Raw genomic sequence first — 17,559 nt, 5'->3', positions numbered from 1 at the left:
CTGGATGGTGCGGTGCAGGGCCCCCAGATGTTGGTCCCAGTACTCCTGCCGCGTGCTGGTGGTCCGGAGCAGGCCGCGGGTGTGGGAGCATGTCCCGGGTGGGCTGGTGCAGCTATAAAGAAAGAAGAGAAGTGGTCAGTTCTGCCTGGGGACACAGTGGATGATGCCCAGCGCCTCCCGCGATGTGAGGGCGACCGTGCCCTGCACCGTCAGAGCCGATGTGCTTGCACAGAGGCCATGGTCAGGATGTCTGGCTCTCCCCAGGACTTGCCCCAAGACTGCACCCATGCCCCTGTGCCATGTATAGTGTGGCCGGGGCGGGGGGGAGATGTCCCCTACCTCTGTGTAGAGGGGGTGTGCGAAGGGAGAGCATCCTACTGGGTCCCTCCCCGGGGTCGGGAGCGTGTCAGGTCTCTTCACACATGCATGTGCCTATTGGGCCACGGCCCCTGGGTGTCACACAGCTGGAGCCACCTGCCCAAGGGTGGCATGGCACATGCTCGCACGTGCACAGGTGTCTGCATGATCCATGGGAGGCACAGCCCACGCGCGCGGTCCCTGGTCTCCCTTCCCGCCTCCTCCCCAGGTAGGGGACAGTGCTGGCACTTACCCAGTATGGCCTCCCTGGACGACCCTGCTGACTCCGGAGCCGGGACAGCTGGCTGTGGCCCCTCTGGTATGCCTGGGTCAGGGCCCTCTGGTCCTGGCTCGCTGCCTCCCGGGAGTCGGTCAAGGGCGGGGAAGTAGGGGCAGGTGGCAGCCCCTGCTGCGGCGCCGCCCCTGGTGGCCCTGGCGTACACCTGCTGCAGCTCCTTAGCTTTCAGGTGCACCTGCTCCTGGGTGCGCCTGTGTCCCTTTCTGGCCATGGTGGTCACTATGTGGCTGTAGATGGCCACGTTCCTCTGCCTCGTGCGGAGATCCTGTACGTTGGGGGCCTCCCCCCAAACCTCACTGAGGTCCATGATCTCTGCACTAGTCCACGAGGGCACGCGCCGTCTATGGCCCCTGGCTGGCCCCTGGGTGCTGGGGGTCTGGGTGGGGGAGAGCTGACTGGCACTGGCTGCCTGGCCATCCTAGGGCCACTGGGTCAGGAGAAGAGACTGCTGGCAGGCCTGGCTCCGTCAAGTGCCATCTGGCCAGAGTCTACCCCTTTAAGGGCCCCGGGGCTGGGGGAGAGGAGTTTTCCTGGTTTGGCCCAGAGTGGTCACCAGGGGGAACTGGGAAGGGCTGGAGGCCCCCTAATGCGAAATAAGTGTCTACACAGCACTTATTTCGAATTAGCTATTTTGAATTTGGCATTATTCCTCGTAGAATGAGGTTTACCTAATTCAAAATAAGGGCTCCGCTATTTCGAATTTATTTTGAAATAGTGGTTTGTATGTGTAGACAGCTATTACAGTTAATTTGAAATAACATCTGTTATTTCGAATTAACTCTGTAGTGTAGACATACCCAAAGATATTTTCTCTGGGTGCAAGCTGCTGGTTTTTAAAGTTGTTAAACCTTGTCTGTTAAATGATATTTAAATCTGTTGGCATTTTAACAAATACCTTCTCCCTAGTTTAGACAGGGCTATATTGCATTGTATGCACTGTACAAAGATTACTCCTCACCAGAGCTCTGTCAGTACACATCCTTCTCACATTGAACTACAATACATTTGCTCTTTGTTTATTGGAATTTAATTAAACAGTGACTGCCAGTGAATTCTGTTGAATTTTGTGGGAGTTTACAAACCTGTGACAGAGAATATAGACAGAAATCCTTTTGACACCCAGATAAGATTGTGATTGTGTGCTATAAGTACATCTCTGTATATACATCCTATCAATCTTATATCTCTAAGTAGATATGACAAAATTTCATCTGTGGCTTTCCCAAAGTGACAAGCTAATATGTATTCCCACTGTGTTAACCAGCCACCTGTTACTGGAGGAAAATTGCTTACTACAGTAAAACTCCCAATTGTCCGGCATCCAGTTGTCCGGTACTCCTGATAGTCCGGCACCAACTGGAACCCGGAAGTGCTTCAGCCAGCCGGACAATTGGAGCTCCTGTGAGCCCCATGTACACTCACAGGCTAGGAAAGGGAAGGGGAGGAGAGAGGAAGGAGATTATACCCCTGTGACGGGTCTGCCGAGACCACACTGCGTCCAGCCTGGGGGGACGGGAACGGCACGGCGAGGGGCGAACCCTCCATTGTTTTGCAGGGAGGCGGGGGAAGCCCCACGCAGCCACCTACTACAGGCCAGCTGGGGCTGCAAGTGGCGGCGGAGAAGAGGGGGCAAGGTGAGGGGTGGCGCTGCGGGACCAACGCAGCAGCACCCCAGCTGCTCTGCTCCGCCACTTCCCCAAATCCGCCGCTGTCTCTTGCAGCCCCAGCTGGCCTGTCGCCGGCAGCTGTGCGGGGCTTCCTCCGCCACCCTGCAAAACGGCAGAGCGTTCGCCCCTTGCCGCGCCGTTCCTAAAGGTGCCAGATTATCGGAAGTCTACTGTACTGTTGTGGAGTACTCAGCAGGATTGCCTTCAGTAGAAAGACTGTGTTGCTCTATGTGTATGTGTGAAGTTGTGGTCAGCTTCTACATTGCTGATGGTGCTACTGAAATCCAATGAATACATTTTAAGTTTCCCCTCTTGTTTTCAAAATGCAATGCTTGCAACTTCAAAGGCAGTGTACTAATGTGGATATAGACTTTACAAATGATAAAACATAATATTTTTGTAGGGTCTGTGCTTTCATTTATGAGAATTTGTTTGAAATCTTAGGAAAAGAAAATTTTTACCATCTGTGGCCCTTACCCAGTAATTCGTAGAAGTTTAAGGAAAAAAGGATGGGTGGAGAGAAAGCTTTCCATAAAAAGTGACTTACAGGATGAATGTGATGCTGATTGCGAAGATGGTGGAAAGAATGGTAAAGTACCTAAATAGCTTTCTTCTTTCACATAGATGCGAATATAATTTTTTATGTAAAATATCGTACAAGGGCTTTAGTGTAAGGGCCTGATGAGCTTCATACTGGTAAGAAGGTTACGTTTGTAGGTCTGACTGTTAGGAAATTAATTTTCTTTGTCCTGCAACCTGAACATATATCATCTAGAGTTTCTGAAGTACAATAAACATGCACACCTACTATGCCATTTTTTGATCACACAGAATGAACTCCAGAGAGTAAAACAGAAAAGCTGAGAATTGACTCTTCTATGATATGGATGGGTGTTTGTCCTAAAGCACGAGTAACCTATGGCCCACAAGCTGGATCTAGCCGCTGGCTCAATTTGATCCTTGGTGCCACACTCTCATAGGGCTGCAGTGCCAGTGCTGACTCTCACTGTTGCAAGGGGCTCATCAAGTTATGTGTGTGTGACGGGTGACTTGAGGTTTTTTTTTGTTTTTTGCTTCCTGTCTTAGAAGCACTGGGAGCAGATGAGTAAGTTAGTATTGAGGCTTTTTTTTTCTTTTTTCTTTTTTGCTTCTTACCTGAAAGCATGTGGGTAATGGGTATTTGGTTTTTGTTTTTGTTTTTTGTTTGTGTGTGGTCCCCAACTGATTTTTCTGTGGGTCAGTGGTCATGCACTGTCCTGAATGAAAGGGAAGTGCTACCTTCTTGCTAGTGATTCTAAAGCCAGCTTCAGGAACTTTTGCTGTAATGTAAACAGCATCCCTTCCTGTATACTCAATTTGTATTACTGATGAACTCCTCTTATTATGTTTCAGTGAAGCCATTGTATGGATAATTACAATTACTCATTCTGTACGCATTCTGATTGCCAATGCCTAGTTGTTAAGAATATTTAGTAACACGTAAAGATGCCTTTGTAGTTATATAATTGGTAAGTAGAGGATTAATATAATACAAGACAGTTATAGTAAAATACTCACATTATTGTAGCCATTCTTCAGTCTCAAGAAATCATAGGCATGAACCCCAGAGAGGTAAAAAAAAAATCTTAATTGGCTTTATGGTAGCTGTGGCTGTGACTGAAGAGACCCACTTGAGAGAGACCATCTCTTTCACATTTAAAAGTGTATTTTTAGGGGAGAGCTTCAGTTAAAATGATTCAGCTCTGAGAACAAGGTTAGGAAAAATATTTTTCCCATCTTAAAAATATTCTGGTAACCTTTTCTTTGAGAAGTTCTAGCATCCCTGTGATTTGGAACAGAGACTTAATATTTGGAAAAGTGGCCATTGTATCAGAGATGGACCTTGTGCTAGCCCTGTGAAAATCTGCCCATATATGACCAAGTTCTAAGCCTTTGAAAAATTGCATTTCTCACTTGCTCAAGAGAGACATCTTAGTGATGACGGGGAGACTAGCAGTAGTTGGTCAAGGAGGCTGTGTCCAGACTCAGGGTTTTTTTCGAAAAAAGTAGCCTTTTTTCGAAAATACTTCCCCTGCGTCCAGACTCAAGCCGCGTTCTTTCGAAATTAATTCGAAAGAACGCGGCTTTTCTTTCGATGGCGGTAAACCTCAATTTACGAGGAAGAACGCCTTCTTTCGAAAGTTCCTCTTGTAAATAGGGCGTCTTCGAAAGAGAGCATCCAGACTCACTGGATGCTTTCTTTCGAAAAAGCAAGCCGCTTTTTCGAAATTTCTCCGTGCAGTCTAGACGCTCTCTTTCGAAAGAGGCTCTTTCGAAAGCATCTTTCGAAAGAGCCTCTTTCGAAAGAAGCCTGCAGTCTAGACATAGCCGGAGACTGGAACCCAGGGGAAATTAGGATGGAGTTAGATAAACAGATCTGATAAGGAGCTGAATTGCAGAAAGGGAGGTGGAATTAACTCTAGGCAAAGAAGCTTGACTAAGGAGCTACAGGGAGGGGGAGACTGGGATTGGATTAAGAGCCCCAAAGAGAGAGACTGGCACTGAGAGCTCATGGGTTGTATAGTGAATGAGGCTATTGTCTATAGGGCAGTACCTCAAATTTTGCAGAAGTTGGAAGTTGTCTAATAAATGAGGCAGGAAACTGCAGGAAGAAATAAGGTGATCTTATGGTAAAGGCCATTTGACAGTGCACTGGAGAACTGGATTCAATTCATGCCTCAGTCACAGAATTCCTATGTGATGCTGAGCAAGTCACCTCTACCTGTCTTTTCACAGATAATCATTAATTGTGTGTTTCTCATTTCTGAGCACCCAACATGATACGCTGCTATCTAACTTGCAGAAGTGCTGAACAATTAGCTGTAGCTGAAGTCTGCAAGAGCTGTGCTATATAATTCTAAATCTTCAGGAATATCAGTTCTTAGAGCTTCAGGGGGTAACCGAGTTAGCCTGTTACAGAAATAAACCAACACATTGTCTGTAGCACTTTATAGACTAACAAAACATATAGATGGTATCATGAGCTTTCGTGGGCACAGCCCACTTCTTCAGATGACCGGAGGTATGAGTAGGGGATAAGAAAACTGGAAATAAATAGGAGAGGGGAAGAGAAAGGAAAGAGGTAGGGGGTAGGGGTGGGGAACAGGCATCATTAAGTATATGGAGACTGAGTACTTAAACTTAAGCAGATAAAGATCAAAGTCAATAGATAGATTGCTGAGACAGGAAGGATACCTCTCAGAAAACTGTTAGCACCTTCAGTGGTAGAGTCCCCACCAGCCTGTATCTCGACTGAGTCCATTAGCATATGAATTGAATTTGTGTATGTACTGTACTGTGGAAAAAGGACAATAAACTATCCAAACTGCTACATGCCTTAGGATCTCTCATAACAGACACTCTCAATTCACCCAACAATATCATCAACCTATCTAATCATTCTCTCAGCCCAGCAGAAGAATCTGTCCTATCCAGTGGATTCTCCTTCTGCCCCACTATCCCCACAAATATGATTCAGTTCTGTGGGGATCTGGAATCCTATTTTCGCCGCCTCTGCTTGAAGGAATATTTCCAGCATACTGATATATAACATACTGACCTCACTGCCTCCCCCCTCCTCCGCCAACAATCCCACAAGAAGAAGGCTTCTATGTGGACCCCCACCAATGGATGTAATGAAAGTCTGGATTTCTACATCGACTACTTCCGCAAACGTGCTCGAGCTGACATTATCAGCAAACAACAACATAAAACATACAACCTCAGCCACGCAGAACGCAATGCTATTCACAGCCTCAAAACCAATCCTAACATCATAATCCAAGAAGCTGACAAAGGGGGCTTTATAGTCATCATGAACAGGACAGATTATGATCAAGAGGCAAACAGACAACTCACCAATACCAGATTCTACAGGCCTCTCCCCTGTGCCCCTACTAAGGAATACTAAAAAACATGAAAAAACTGCGCATGAAACTCCCTGATGCTACTCTGACACCCCCCCTAATCTCCGACCAGGTACTTTCTATCTACTACCAAAAATACACAAACCTGGTAATCCCGGACGGCCCATCATCTCCAGCATTGGCACACTCACCACAGGATTATCTGGCTATATTGACTCCCTCCTCAGACCCTGTGCTACCAACACTCCTAGCTACCTCCACGACACCACTGACTTCCTGAGGTAACTGCAAAACATCAATAATCTTCCTGAAAATACCATCCTGGCCACCATGGATGTAGAAGCCCTCTACACCAACATTCCACACAAAGACGGATTACAGGCTATCAAGAACACCATCCCTGATAACAACACTGCACACCTGATTACAGAGCTTTGCGACTTTGTCCTCACCCACAACTACTTCCAATTCAGAAACACTTTCAATCTCCAAATCAGCGGCACAGCCATGGGCACTCTCATGGCACCACAATATGCCAACATCTTTATGGCTGACCTTGAACAACATTTCCTCAACTCTCGCCCCCTAACAGCCCTACTTTACTTACGCTACATCAATGACATCTTCATCATATGGACCCACAGGAAAGAGACTCTTGAAGAACTCCACAAGGATTTCAACAACTTCCACCCTACTATCAACCTCAGCCTAGACCAGTCCACAAGGGAAATCCACTGCCTGGACATTACAGTACGGTTAAATAACGGACAGATTTTAACTACTCTATATCGGAAACCCACCGACCGCTACACTTAACTTCATGCTTCCAGCTTCCATCCCAGACACATTTTTCAGTTGATTGTACACAGCCAAGCACTGCGATACAATTGGATTTGCTCTTACCCCACAGACAGGGACAATCACCTACAAGATCTTTACTGAGCATTCATAAAACTGAAATATCTTCCTGGGGAAGTGAAAAAAACAAATTGACAGAGCCAAAAAACACCCAGACATGAACCACTTCAAGATAGACCCAAAAGAGAAAATAACAGAACTCCTCTTGTTGTTACCTACAGTCCACAACTCAGACCCCTCCAACACATTATACGCAATCTACAACCCATCTTGGAAAATGATCCCTCACTCTCAGAAGCCTTAGGAGAAAAACCTGTTCTTGCTTACAGACAACCCCCTAACCTGAAACGCATTCTTTCTGATAACCATGCCACACCATCACATCATAAGCCTCCAGTAACTCAGCCCTGCAACCAGAAAAGATGCCAACTCTGCCCACATGTCTACACGGACAAATTCATCACTGGAGCAAACAACATAAGCCACAAAATCAAAGGGTCATTTGAATGTACATCTAGTAATTTGATCTATGCCATCGAATGCCAACAGTGCCCCTCTGCTATATATATTGGACAGACTGGACAGTATCTGGGGGAAAGAATCAATGGACATAAATCAGATATATGTAAAAGGAACACACAAAAACCAGTTGGAGACTATTTCTGCTTGCCTAACCACACTCTGAGGGTATGTCTACACTACCCCGCTAGTTCGAACTAGCGGGGTAATGTATGCATACCGCACTTGCTAATGAAGCCTGGGATTTGAATTTCCCGGGCTTCATTAGCATAAGCGGGGAGCCGCCATTTTTAAATCCCCGCTGCTTCGAACCCCATGCAGCGCGGCTACACGGGGCTCGAACTAGGTAGTTCGGACTAGGTTCCTATTCCGAACTACCGTTACTCCTCATGAAACGAGGTGTACCGGTAGTTCGGAATAGGCACCCTAGTCCGAACTACCTAGTTCGAGCCCTGTGTAGCCGCGCTGCACGGGGCTCGAAGCAGCGGGGATTTAAAAATGGCGGCTCCCCGCTTATGCTAATGAAGCCCGGGAAATTCAAATCCCGGGCTTCATTAGCAAGTGCGGTATGCATATATTACCCCGCTAGTTCGAACTAGCGGGGTAGTGTAGACATACCCTGACAGACCTGCAGGTGACAGTCTTGACACAAGCCAGCTCTTCAAGCCAAATCCACAGGGAAAGCTTGGAATTACAGTACATACACAAATTCAGTTCACATGCTAATGGACATCGAGATACAGGCTGGTGGGGACTCTACCACTGAAGGTGCTAACAGTTCTTCTTCAAGTGATTGCTCATGTCCATTTGAATGAGGTGCACGCGTATCGCGTGCACGGTTTCCCGAAGCATTTTTTCCTCAGCGGTACCCGTCAGGCCGCCCCCTGGAGTGGCGCAGCTATAACAGAGCATAAGTACCCCTGCTGGCTCTTCCCCTCCTCAGTTCCTTCTTACTGCCCGTGATGGTTGCTGGAGCTTGTTGCCTTGTGCAGAGTCCCAGCTTTCTCTTGTTGCCCGTTGGCCATTGTTCAAGTAGTGTTAAGTAGCTGTTAAGTAGTGTTAGATAAATTAGTTGATAGGAATTTTGTTGTGTTTCCCTACCCCCTGTGGGGATTGGGGATTCCGGGCCTGCAGGGCTTCAAACCTTGAGGGGCTTGTGCTAAGCCTATGCTGAAAGGAGACCCCCACTGCGAGTGTCTCAAGTGCCTTGGGGAGTCTTATCTCACTGATTCCTGTAAGATCTGTTGGGGATTCAAGCCTCGTACCAAAAGGGAGTGGGATTCCCGCTTGAAACTGCTCCTGATGGAATCAGCGCTTCAGCTGGTGCCTTCAGGGGAACTTTTGGTGCGTAGTGCACCAGCGTCGGTGCGGGAAACCCATTCCGGCCTGACCCACCCTGCACCGCAGTACCGAGAAGGTTGGCGCCGTGGCACCGCTCCTAGTCCCCAGCACCGAAGAAGTCCATGGTCTCCAGAGGGAATTTGCCAGAGAAAAGGGCTCACGGCAATGGGCATCGGCATAAGAAGATGTCTTCACATCGGGCCAGAAGCCCGCACATCGCCCCTCCACGCCAGAGACGTTTGAGGCAGCTTAAGAACCGATTGAGCTGATAACCTCGCCTCCGTCTCCCATCTCCTCCGAGGGGACACACGTAGCCTGCTTGAGTCGGCACGGGGTGTGCCTTCATTGGTCCCATGCTCGGCACCAGTACTGGTCCTGGCACCGGCCTCAACTTTGACTGCAGCTGTGGCACCGGCCTCTGTGCAGGCATCATTCCAACCCTTGGTGCTGCTGCCGCTGTCAGCGCCTGCACCGCCTCAGTCCCTGGCTTTGATGTTTCCTGCATCGGTGGCGCAGCAGCTGCAGAAACTGCTCCTGGCACCTCCGCTCCTGGCACCGCCAGCACTGGTTTGCGCTTCGGGGTCGGTGCTGCCATGCTCAGCACCTCCTGGGCAGGAGGCACGCATGTCACCCCGCGTGCACTCAGGCAAGCCTGAGTCCATGGCACATTTTAGGCCTGTCCTGATGCAGGGCCAGCCCGCTGCAGCACCGCCTTGGTTAGCTTCAGAGCTGTCATCCGAGTCTGAAGCAGAGTCACTCCAGTCCCTGGGTTCATCCTGCCATTCGTCCTGGTACCGCTCTATCTCCCGGCACCGATTGGTACCCCCGGGGTTTGAACAGACATGGCCACCACAGGTGAAGCAGCCCTGGCCTTTTTGGACACCGTGGGCCTACCATCAGTGGCAGGGCCCACTCCCTTTGTCTCGCCCAGCCAGTGGGTCTTGCAGATGCTTTACTCTGTCTGGGTATGTCTACACTACCCTCCTAGTTCGGACTAGGAAGGTAATGTAGGCATACTGCACCTGCAAATGAAGCCCGGGATTTGAATTTCCCGGGCTTCATTTGCATAAGCCGGGCACTGCCATTTTTAAATCCCGGCTCGTTCGAACCCCATGCCGTGCGGCTACACGCGGCATGGACTAGGTAGTTCGGACTAGGCTTCCTAGTCCGAACTACCGTTACTCCTCGTGGAATGAGGAGTAACGGTAGTTCGGACTAGGAAGCCTAGTCCGAACTACCTAGTCCACGGGGTTCGAACAAGCCGGGAATTAAAAATGGCGGCGCCCGGCTTATGCAAATCCCGGGCTTCATTTGCAAGTGCGGTATGCCTACATTAACCTCCTAGTTCAAACTAGGAGGGTAGTGTAGACATACCCTCAGCCTCCTTATCTCGGGCCCCACCGTCGCCCATGGAGGGGGATCCACAGGGGAATGGTGCCTTGGGGGTGCCCCTGGCGGGTCCTCTGCAACAACCACTGGAGTTGCAGCAGCCACCCCCGGTTCCAGCTGTACCGGAGCAGCAGGTCGTGGGGCGAGAGTCATCGTCGTCGCCTGATGAGGCCTTGGCAGACCTGGTTCCTTCCATGCCAGCTATGGATGCCAGGTCTCACCAGGAGCTGCTCCGCCGCATGGTGGACAATTTGGGGGTGCATGTCGAATCGGTTACTGGAGTCCGACCCCATGGTGGACATCCTCAATGAGGATGCCCCAACTAAGCTGGCTTTGCCGCTGAATAAGACCGTGGCAAAGATCACGAACACCCTTTGGCAAACGTCGGTCTCCATCTCCCCCACCCTTAAGGGGGTGGAGAGGAGATATTACGTTCCCCAGAGGGGGCATGAGCACCTATACTCGCACCCAGCGCTGGGTTCGATTGTGGTGCAATCGGCTGCACAGAAGGAGGGGCAGCTGGAGCCCTCTCCCACGGTGAAGGACCCCAAGCACATGGACCTGATGGGGTGCAAGGTGTATGCCACCGGCGGGGTACAGCTCTGCATTGCCAATCAACAGGCAATGCTCAGTCGGTACGCATATAACACCTGGCAAGCATTGGACAGGTTTCGTTACCAACTGCCCCTGGAAGACAGGCAGGAATTTTCGGCCCTCTCCACAGAGGGCAGGACCATAGCCCGTACAGTTCTGCAGGCATCCCTTGATGCTGTGGACTTGGCTGCTAGAACCATGAACCTCAAGGGTGGTAATGAGGCGCAGTGCCTGGCTGCAGGTCTTGGGGATCCCGATGGACTTGCAGTCCACCATACAGGACCTGCCGTTCGATGGGAAGTCCCTCTTTGCAGAGAACACTGACTCTCGCCTTCATAGCCTCAAGGACACCTGGTCCACGCTTAGGTCCTTGGGCATCCATACACCTGCCCCACAGCATAGGCAGCTGCCAAATAGGCCTGCGTCCAGACTGCTACTCCAGGCCAAGCGCCCTGACTATTGGAGGCGGAGGCCTCGGGGCCCTGTGTCTTTGCGGGCACACCGGGCTCAAACACCTGTTGTAGGTGGCATCAGCCACATCCGGATGTGGGCAGAGATGCCACCAACCCCTTCCGCAGCAGTCTAAGCAGCCATTTTGAAGGTACACCCAGAGATCGCATATTGACCGAATTTCTCCTGCCTTTGGGACCCGGTTGTCCATTTTGTCCGGGCCTGGTCGGCCATCACTTCGGACAAGTGGGTCCTGGATGTCATCTCCCGGGGGTACTCTATCTCCTTTTTGTGTTCCCACCCGTCCCTCTTTCCCTCCCTGCCCCTCCACAGGGACCCTTTGCACGGGGCCCATCTCGAGCAGGAGGTGGCCATGCTCTTGGAGAAGGGAGCTGTGGAGTTGGTCCCTTCCTATCTGGAGGGCAGGGGGTTTTACTTCCGGTACTTAGTCATCCCCAAGCCAAAAGGGGGGCTTCGGCCTATCCTGGACCTCAGGGACCTAAACAGACATATAAAAAAGGACAGGTTCAGGATGCTGATGCTAGCCTCCATCATGCCGGTGTTGGAGGAGAGGGATTGGTATGCGTCCCTCGATTTAAAGGATGCATACTTTCATGTGGCTATTCGACCAGACCACAGGAGGTTCCTCCAGTTTGTGGTCTCCCACTGCCATTTCTAGTTTACTGTACTCCCTTTTGGACTCTCGACTGCGCCAAGGGTCTTTACAAAATGCATGGCGGTGGTGGCGGCTTACCTAAGGAGACTGGGAGTCCAGGTGTTCCCCTACCTAGATGTCTGGCTAATCAGGGGCTGGTCAAGGGACCAGGTGATCGCCCACATAGGTCTCGCACGAGCCTTCTTCAATGGTCTCGGTCTCATCATCAACGAGGAAAATTCAAAACTGACTCGTACCCAGGTCATAGAATTCGTGGGAGCTACCCTAAATGCCAGGGGGGGGACAGGCGTATCTCCCGGCATCCAGATTCCAGGCCATCAGGGCATTGGTGGCCAATCTGTGGCACTCCCCATTGACAATGACCTGGACTTGTATGAGACTTCTCAGGCACATGGCAGCCTGCACATATGTTGTTCGGCACGCCAGGTTGAAACTCAGACTGCGTCAGGCGTGGCTGGCGGGGTCATTCAGCCAGACCAGGGTGTAGTGGGACTGGATCCTGGCTGTACCCCGGGATGTTGTGGCCTCACTAGACTGGTGGACGTTGGAGAGCGAGGTTTGTGCGGAGTCCCCTTCCGCACGGAACTGCCGTCGGCTCAGTTAGTTAACGACGCCTCTAATGACGGTTGGTGAGTGCACTTGCTCACGCACCAGACGCAAGGGCTGTGGGACCCCCGGGAGAGGTTACTTCATATAAATGTGTGGGAGCTGAGGGTGGTCAGGAGAACCTGCGAGTTCTTCCTGGGCCTACTCTTGGGGACCCTAGTCTCGGTGCTGATGGACGACACAGCTGTGGTGTTTTATATAAACAAGTAGGGAGGTGCTCACTCATCCCACTCTCCTTTAGGAGTTTTGCATAGCGCACAACATCTGCTTGCAAGTGGCTTACTTGCCGGGGTGCGCAAATACACTGGCAGACTCACTGAGCAGGTCCTTCAGAGTCCATGAGTGGTCCCTGAAGGATGAGGTGGTGGCCCAACTTTTCCATCAGTGGGGCTGTCCCCAAGTGGATCTGTTTGCTACCGAAGGGAACAGGAAGTGCCCACAGTACTTCTCCCTCCTGGGCTTGGGTGTGGGCTTGAAGGGAGACGCCCTAACCTCGCCGTGGCCTCAGGGGACACTGTACGCATTCCCTACATTCCCCCTGGTTTCTCAGGTGCTCACCAGGATCAAGTTGTTCAGGTCGTGAGTAATTCTGGTAGCCCCAGACTGGCTCGGGCAATTCTGGTATCCCATTCTGCAGGAAATGGTGAGGGACAGGCTGCTTCGCCTGCCACCGACCCGGGACCTGATCACAGAGGCTAGGGAAGGGGGTATCCTGTACCACCTGGATGTCCAGCCCCTCCACCTGACAGCTTGGCTTGTCCATGGCTGAAGCCTGCCGAAAGGGCGTGCTCGCAGGGGGGTGCAGGAGGTTCTCCTGGGCAGCAGAAAACCAACTACCAGGCGGGCCTACGTGGCTAAGTGGAAATGCTTCTCGGTTTGGGCTCCGGAGAAGGAGGTTTGTCCCTCACGGGCCCCTGTTCCTATGGTCCTGGACTATTTGTTTGGTTTGTGCCGGGCGGAGCTGTCCACCCCCTCGATTCGGGTGCATCTGGATGGCTTTAACAGCCTTCCACAATGGCTCTGAGGGCAGCTTGTTATTCACAGACCCCCTGGTTAAGCTGTTCCTTAAGCTTAACCAAAGGTTTAGAAAAGTTGTTTCCCCATGTCAGGGCCCCTGTTCCTCAGTGGGACCTGAGCAGTATCCTTCCTGTCTCAGCAACCTATCTATTGACTTTGATCTTTATCTGCTTAGGTTTAAGTACCCATTTTCCAGATACTTAATGATGCCTTGTTTCCCCCCCCCCCCCCCCGCCTTCCTCTTTCCTTTCTCTTCCCTTCTATTTATTTCCAGTTTTCATATCACCTACTCATAACTGATCATCTGAAGAAGTGGGTTGTACCCACGAAAGCTCATGATACCATCTACGTGTTTTGTTAGTCTATAAAGTGCCATCAGACCATCAGTTCTTAGGTGTCTGAAATTGGGCACCCAAAGTTAATGGACACTTATGACTTTAATTTCTCTATGCCTCAGTTCCTATTGATAAAATTGGAATAAATTGCCAAACTTGTGAAAGCCTTACACTCAACTTGATAGTCTGAAGTGTGATAATTTGTGAATGTCACGTCTAATCCAAAGTTGCAGGGAATGTTCTAGGCATCAGCAGACAGAAACCTGTTCATTCTGGAGAAATTAAAAAAAATGGAGACAAATGGAGGCCCTACTATCAGGTTAGCACAACCACAGCTTCAAGCAGCTCTCTAGTTGTCAGGAGATGAAATAACTGGTTGATGGCTCCCATTAGAGTCTTTGAGGGTATCTGTGAAGAACTCTGGTATGAGAATACGAATCAGTGGGGGATGTTCAGAACCCAAATCAAGGAGGAGGTTGCAGGAAGTGTCAGAGAGTCTTTGACACAGAGGGAGATAGAAGGGTAGCACACAGTCAGCTTTGTGGGGTGAAAAAGAGCCTCACGTGTAATAAACTCTGCCCACAAAAACTGCCAAGTATACAAGTGAAATCCTGTAATACGTCCCCTCCCATCTCACAGGAGTGTTGTGAAAATAAAGTAATGTTTGTGAAGCAGTCAGATGTTGTAGTGCTTAGCTGTAGAAAAGCCCACAAGGAAATATTGAATACCTGCTCAGTTGGGGTACGTCTACACAGCAGCGTTATTTCGGAATAACTCATGTTATTCCGAAATAACAAAGAGCATGTCTATACTACAATTCTTTATTCTGAAATAATGCTGAGCTGGGGGACTTCTTACTCTGGCTACATCTAGACTGCACTGTTAAATCAGAAAAAGATACCACAAATTGCGTATCTTTTTTTGATATACTTTTGAAAGAGGCTCTTTCAAAATTTGGCACGTCTACATGGCACCAAATTGCAAAAGAAAGTGCTCTTTAGAGCTGTCCCTTATTCCTTGTAGAATGAGGTTTACAGCACGGTGAAAGAGCGCATCTGTTCTTTCAAAAAAAAATTCGAAAAAGTGGACATGTTCTTTGGATGTGGCGTTGCTATTTGGAGAAGGTTCAGAGAAGAGCAACAAGAATGATTAAAGGTCTAGAGAACATGACCTATGAAGAAAAACTGAAAGACTTGGGCTTGTTTAGTTTGGAAAAGAGAAGACTGAGAGGGGACATGAGAGCAGTTTTCAGGTATCTAAAAGGGTGTCACAAGAAGGAGGGAGAAAAATTGTTCACTTTGGCCTGTGAGGATAGCACAAGAAGCAATGGGCTTAAACTGAAGCAAGGGAGGTTTAGGTTGGACATCAGGATAAACTTTGTAAGTATCAGGGTGGTTAAACACTGGAATAAATTGCCTAGGAAGATTGTGGAATCTCCATCTCTGGAGATATTTAAGAGCAGGTTATATAGACATCTATCAGGGATGGTCTAGACCCGTGGTCACCAACAGGTCAATTGCGATCGACTGGTCGATCGCGAGGCCTTGACCAGTCGATCGCGAGGCATCCTGTCTGCCCTGTCCCCATTTCCCTCCCACCCGCAAAAAGCCCCACTATCTACCTCAAGTGAAAATGGAGGGAGTGTTGGCTTTCCGGGGATGAATAGCTTAGTGCCACTTCCGGCGATTCCGGAAGTGCGCTAGCTGCTCTGCCGGGTGTACTGCGGGAGGGAGCATCGGCTCCCTGCACCTCACAGGAGGGGTGAGTCAGCCCCGGGGGAGGCGCACGTGGGGGGTTGGAGGGAATCCTGGGTGGAGGCAGATGCAGGGGACTCTCTGCCTCCACTGGCACCCCACTCCGTGCTCCCCAGCCCCCACTCCCCATCTACAGAACGCTGTCCCCATCTACAGAACGCTGTCCCCACTCCTCAAACGCTGTCCCCACTCCCCTGTCCCCAGCCACAAAACTCTGTCCCCATTCCTGTCCCCAGGGTCGGATATAGGGCAGGGTGAGCAGGGCGGCCTCCCCAGGCCCCGCGCTTCAAGAAACCCTGTGCATGGACCATGGCAAAGGGGGCCCCATGAAATTGTGCTGCCCTGGGCCCTGCAAAATGGTCATCTGCCCCTGCCTGTCCCCACTCCCCGAACTCTGTCCCCACTCCCCTGTCTCCAGCCACAGAACTCTGTCCTTATTCCATCCCCACTCCCCGAACTCTGTCTCCACTGGCACCCTGTCCCCAGCTGCAGAAACCTGTTCCCACTGGCACTCTGTCCCCTGATGCAGAACCCTGTCCTCTGCCCTCCCAGCACCCTGTTCCCGCTCCCCTGCCCCCAGCCGCAGAACTCTGTCCCCACAAAATGTATAATTATAAATGCTTCATTTTAGATTTAAATAGCATGAATAAAAAACAGACCATTTATTTCATAACTAGAAACATGTGATTTTAATTTTATATATCGCATAATTTAAAAATAAACTGTTTATCAGAGTGTGTAAATAAGGGCTGGGGATAGCAAGTGATGGACAGGAGGAGAATAGAGAGGGCGGAACTTCAAGGAGGGGGCGGGGCTTCAAGGAAACGGGGGCGGTAGATCTTCGCCTGTTCTGAGATTTAAAAAGTGATCTTGGGTGTAAAAAGGTTGGAGACTACTGGTCTAGACTGTACTGGGTCCTGCCATGATGACCTCTCAAGGTCCCTTCCAGTTCTAGTGTTCTATGATTCTATTTCAGTAAACCTTCGGTATCCCGAAAAAGCAGTGCAGTCTAGATATAGCCTCTGACTCCTGTAACCCTCATTTCACGAGGAGTAAGGGAAGTTGAAGTAAATGTGTTCCTCCTTCAACTTCCTGCTGCGTAGACAGTGCCTAAAACGGAATTAAACTATTTCGACTTAAGCTACACAGTTGACTTAGATGAAGTTGCTTAGTTTATTCCAGCTTTAGCCCTGCTGTGTAGACGTACACCGGGTGAGCACCATCCATCCTGATCCTGTGGAAAAAATAGTATGTTATCATGTAAGTCAAGACTTATGTCTCATGTAAGTCATAAGACCTATGCACAATGGGTTCAGCAACTTTGAGTGTTTGAACTTTGCAACTTTAATGCTTCTTTAGCATGGTTTTGTGTGAGTAATATTCACATTTATTAAAGAAACAACAATTTATGTGTGCTAATTTTCCTAGCTTACAGATCATGGGAGATAAATATACAGTTTCTTTTATGAGAGACATAGCTCCTCTCACAAAATCTGTCCGGGACTGGGAGTCTGGCCTACTTCTAGCCCTCGGTAGATGACTCCTTAATGCTCAAAACTTCTGCAGATTTTAAAACAATATATTTATCTATATTGTATTATTGTTACATGATCTTTTTTAAAGGCAAAAAATGTGACTTGTTTGAAGACGCTTCTGGCCTTGACAGTTCAGATGACATTCATGATATAATGGTAGGATTATATTTTTAGAAATATGTGTAGTACAAGTTTCAATTCTTTGTCTCATTTGATTCACTTCCTTTTACTCTCCAGCCATGGCAGGGGAGGGGGCGG

At 49.6% G+C, this 17,559-nt stretch overlaps 1 protein-coding gene across 2 annotated transcripts in view; it reads left to right on the top strand.

The window, feature by feature from the left end:
- Positions 1-17,559, top strand: part of TTLL8 (tubulin tyrosine ligase like 8) — a 48,354-nt gene that overhangs the window by 9,999 nt on the left and 20,796 nt on the right. For both annotated transcript variants that reach the window (XM_075928024.1, XM_075928020.1), the window contains exons 4-5: positions 2,767-2,911; positions 17,390-17,457. In XM_075928024.1, the coding sequence (XP_075784139.1) occupies positions 2,767-2,911; positions 17,390-17,457 (213 nt within the window). The remainder of the gene's footprint in view (positions 1-2,766; positions 2,912-17,389; positions 17,458-17,559) is intronic.

This window comes from Pelodiscus sinensis, chromosome 1, assembly GCF_049634645.1.
Source record: "Pelodiscus sinensis isolate JC-2024 chromosome 1, ASM4963464v1, whole genome shotgun sequence".
NCBI lineage: Eukaryota > Metazoa > Chordata > Testudines > Trionychidae > Pelodiscus > Pelodiscus sinensis.
This window is presented reverse-complemented; position numbering and strand designations above follow the sequence as displayed.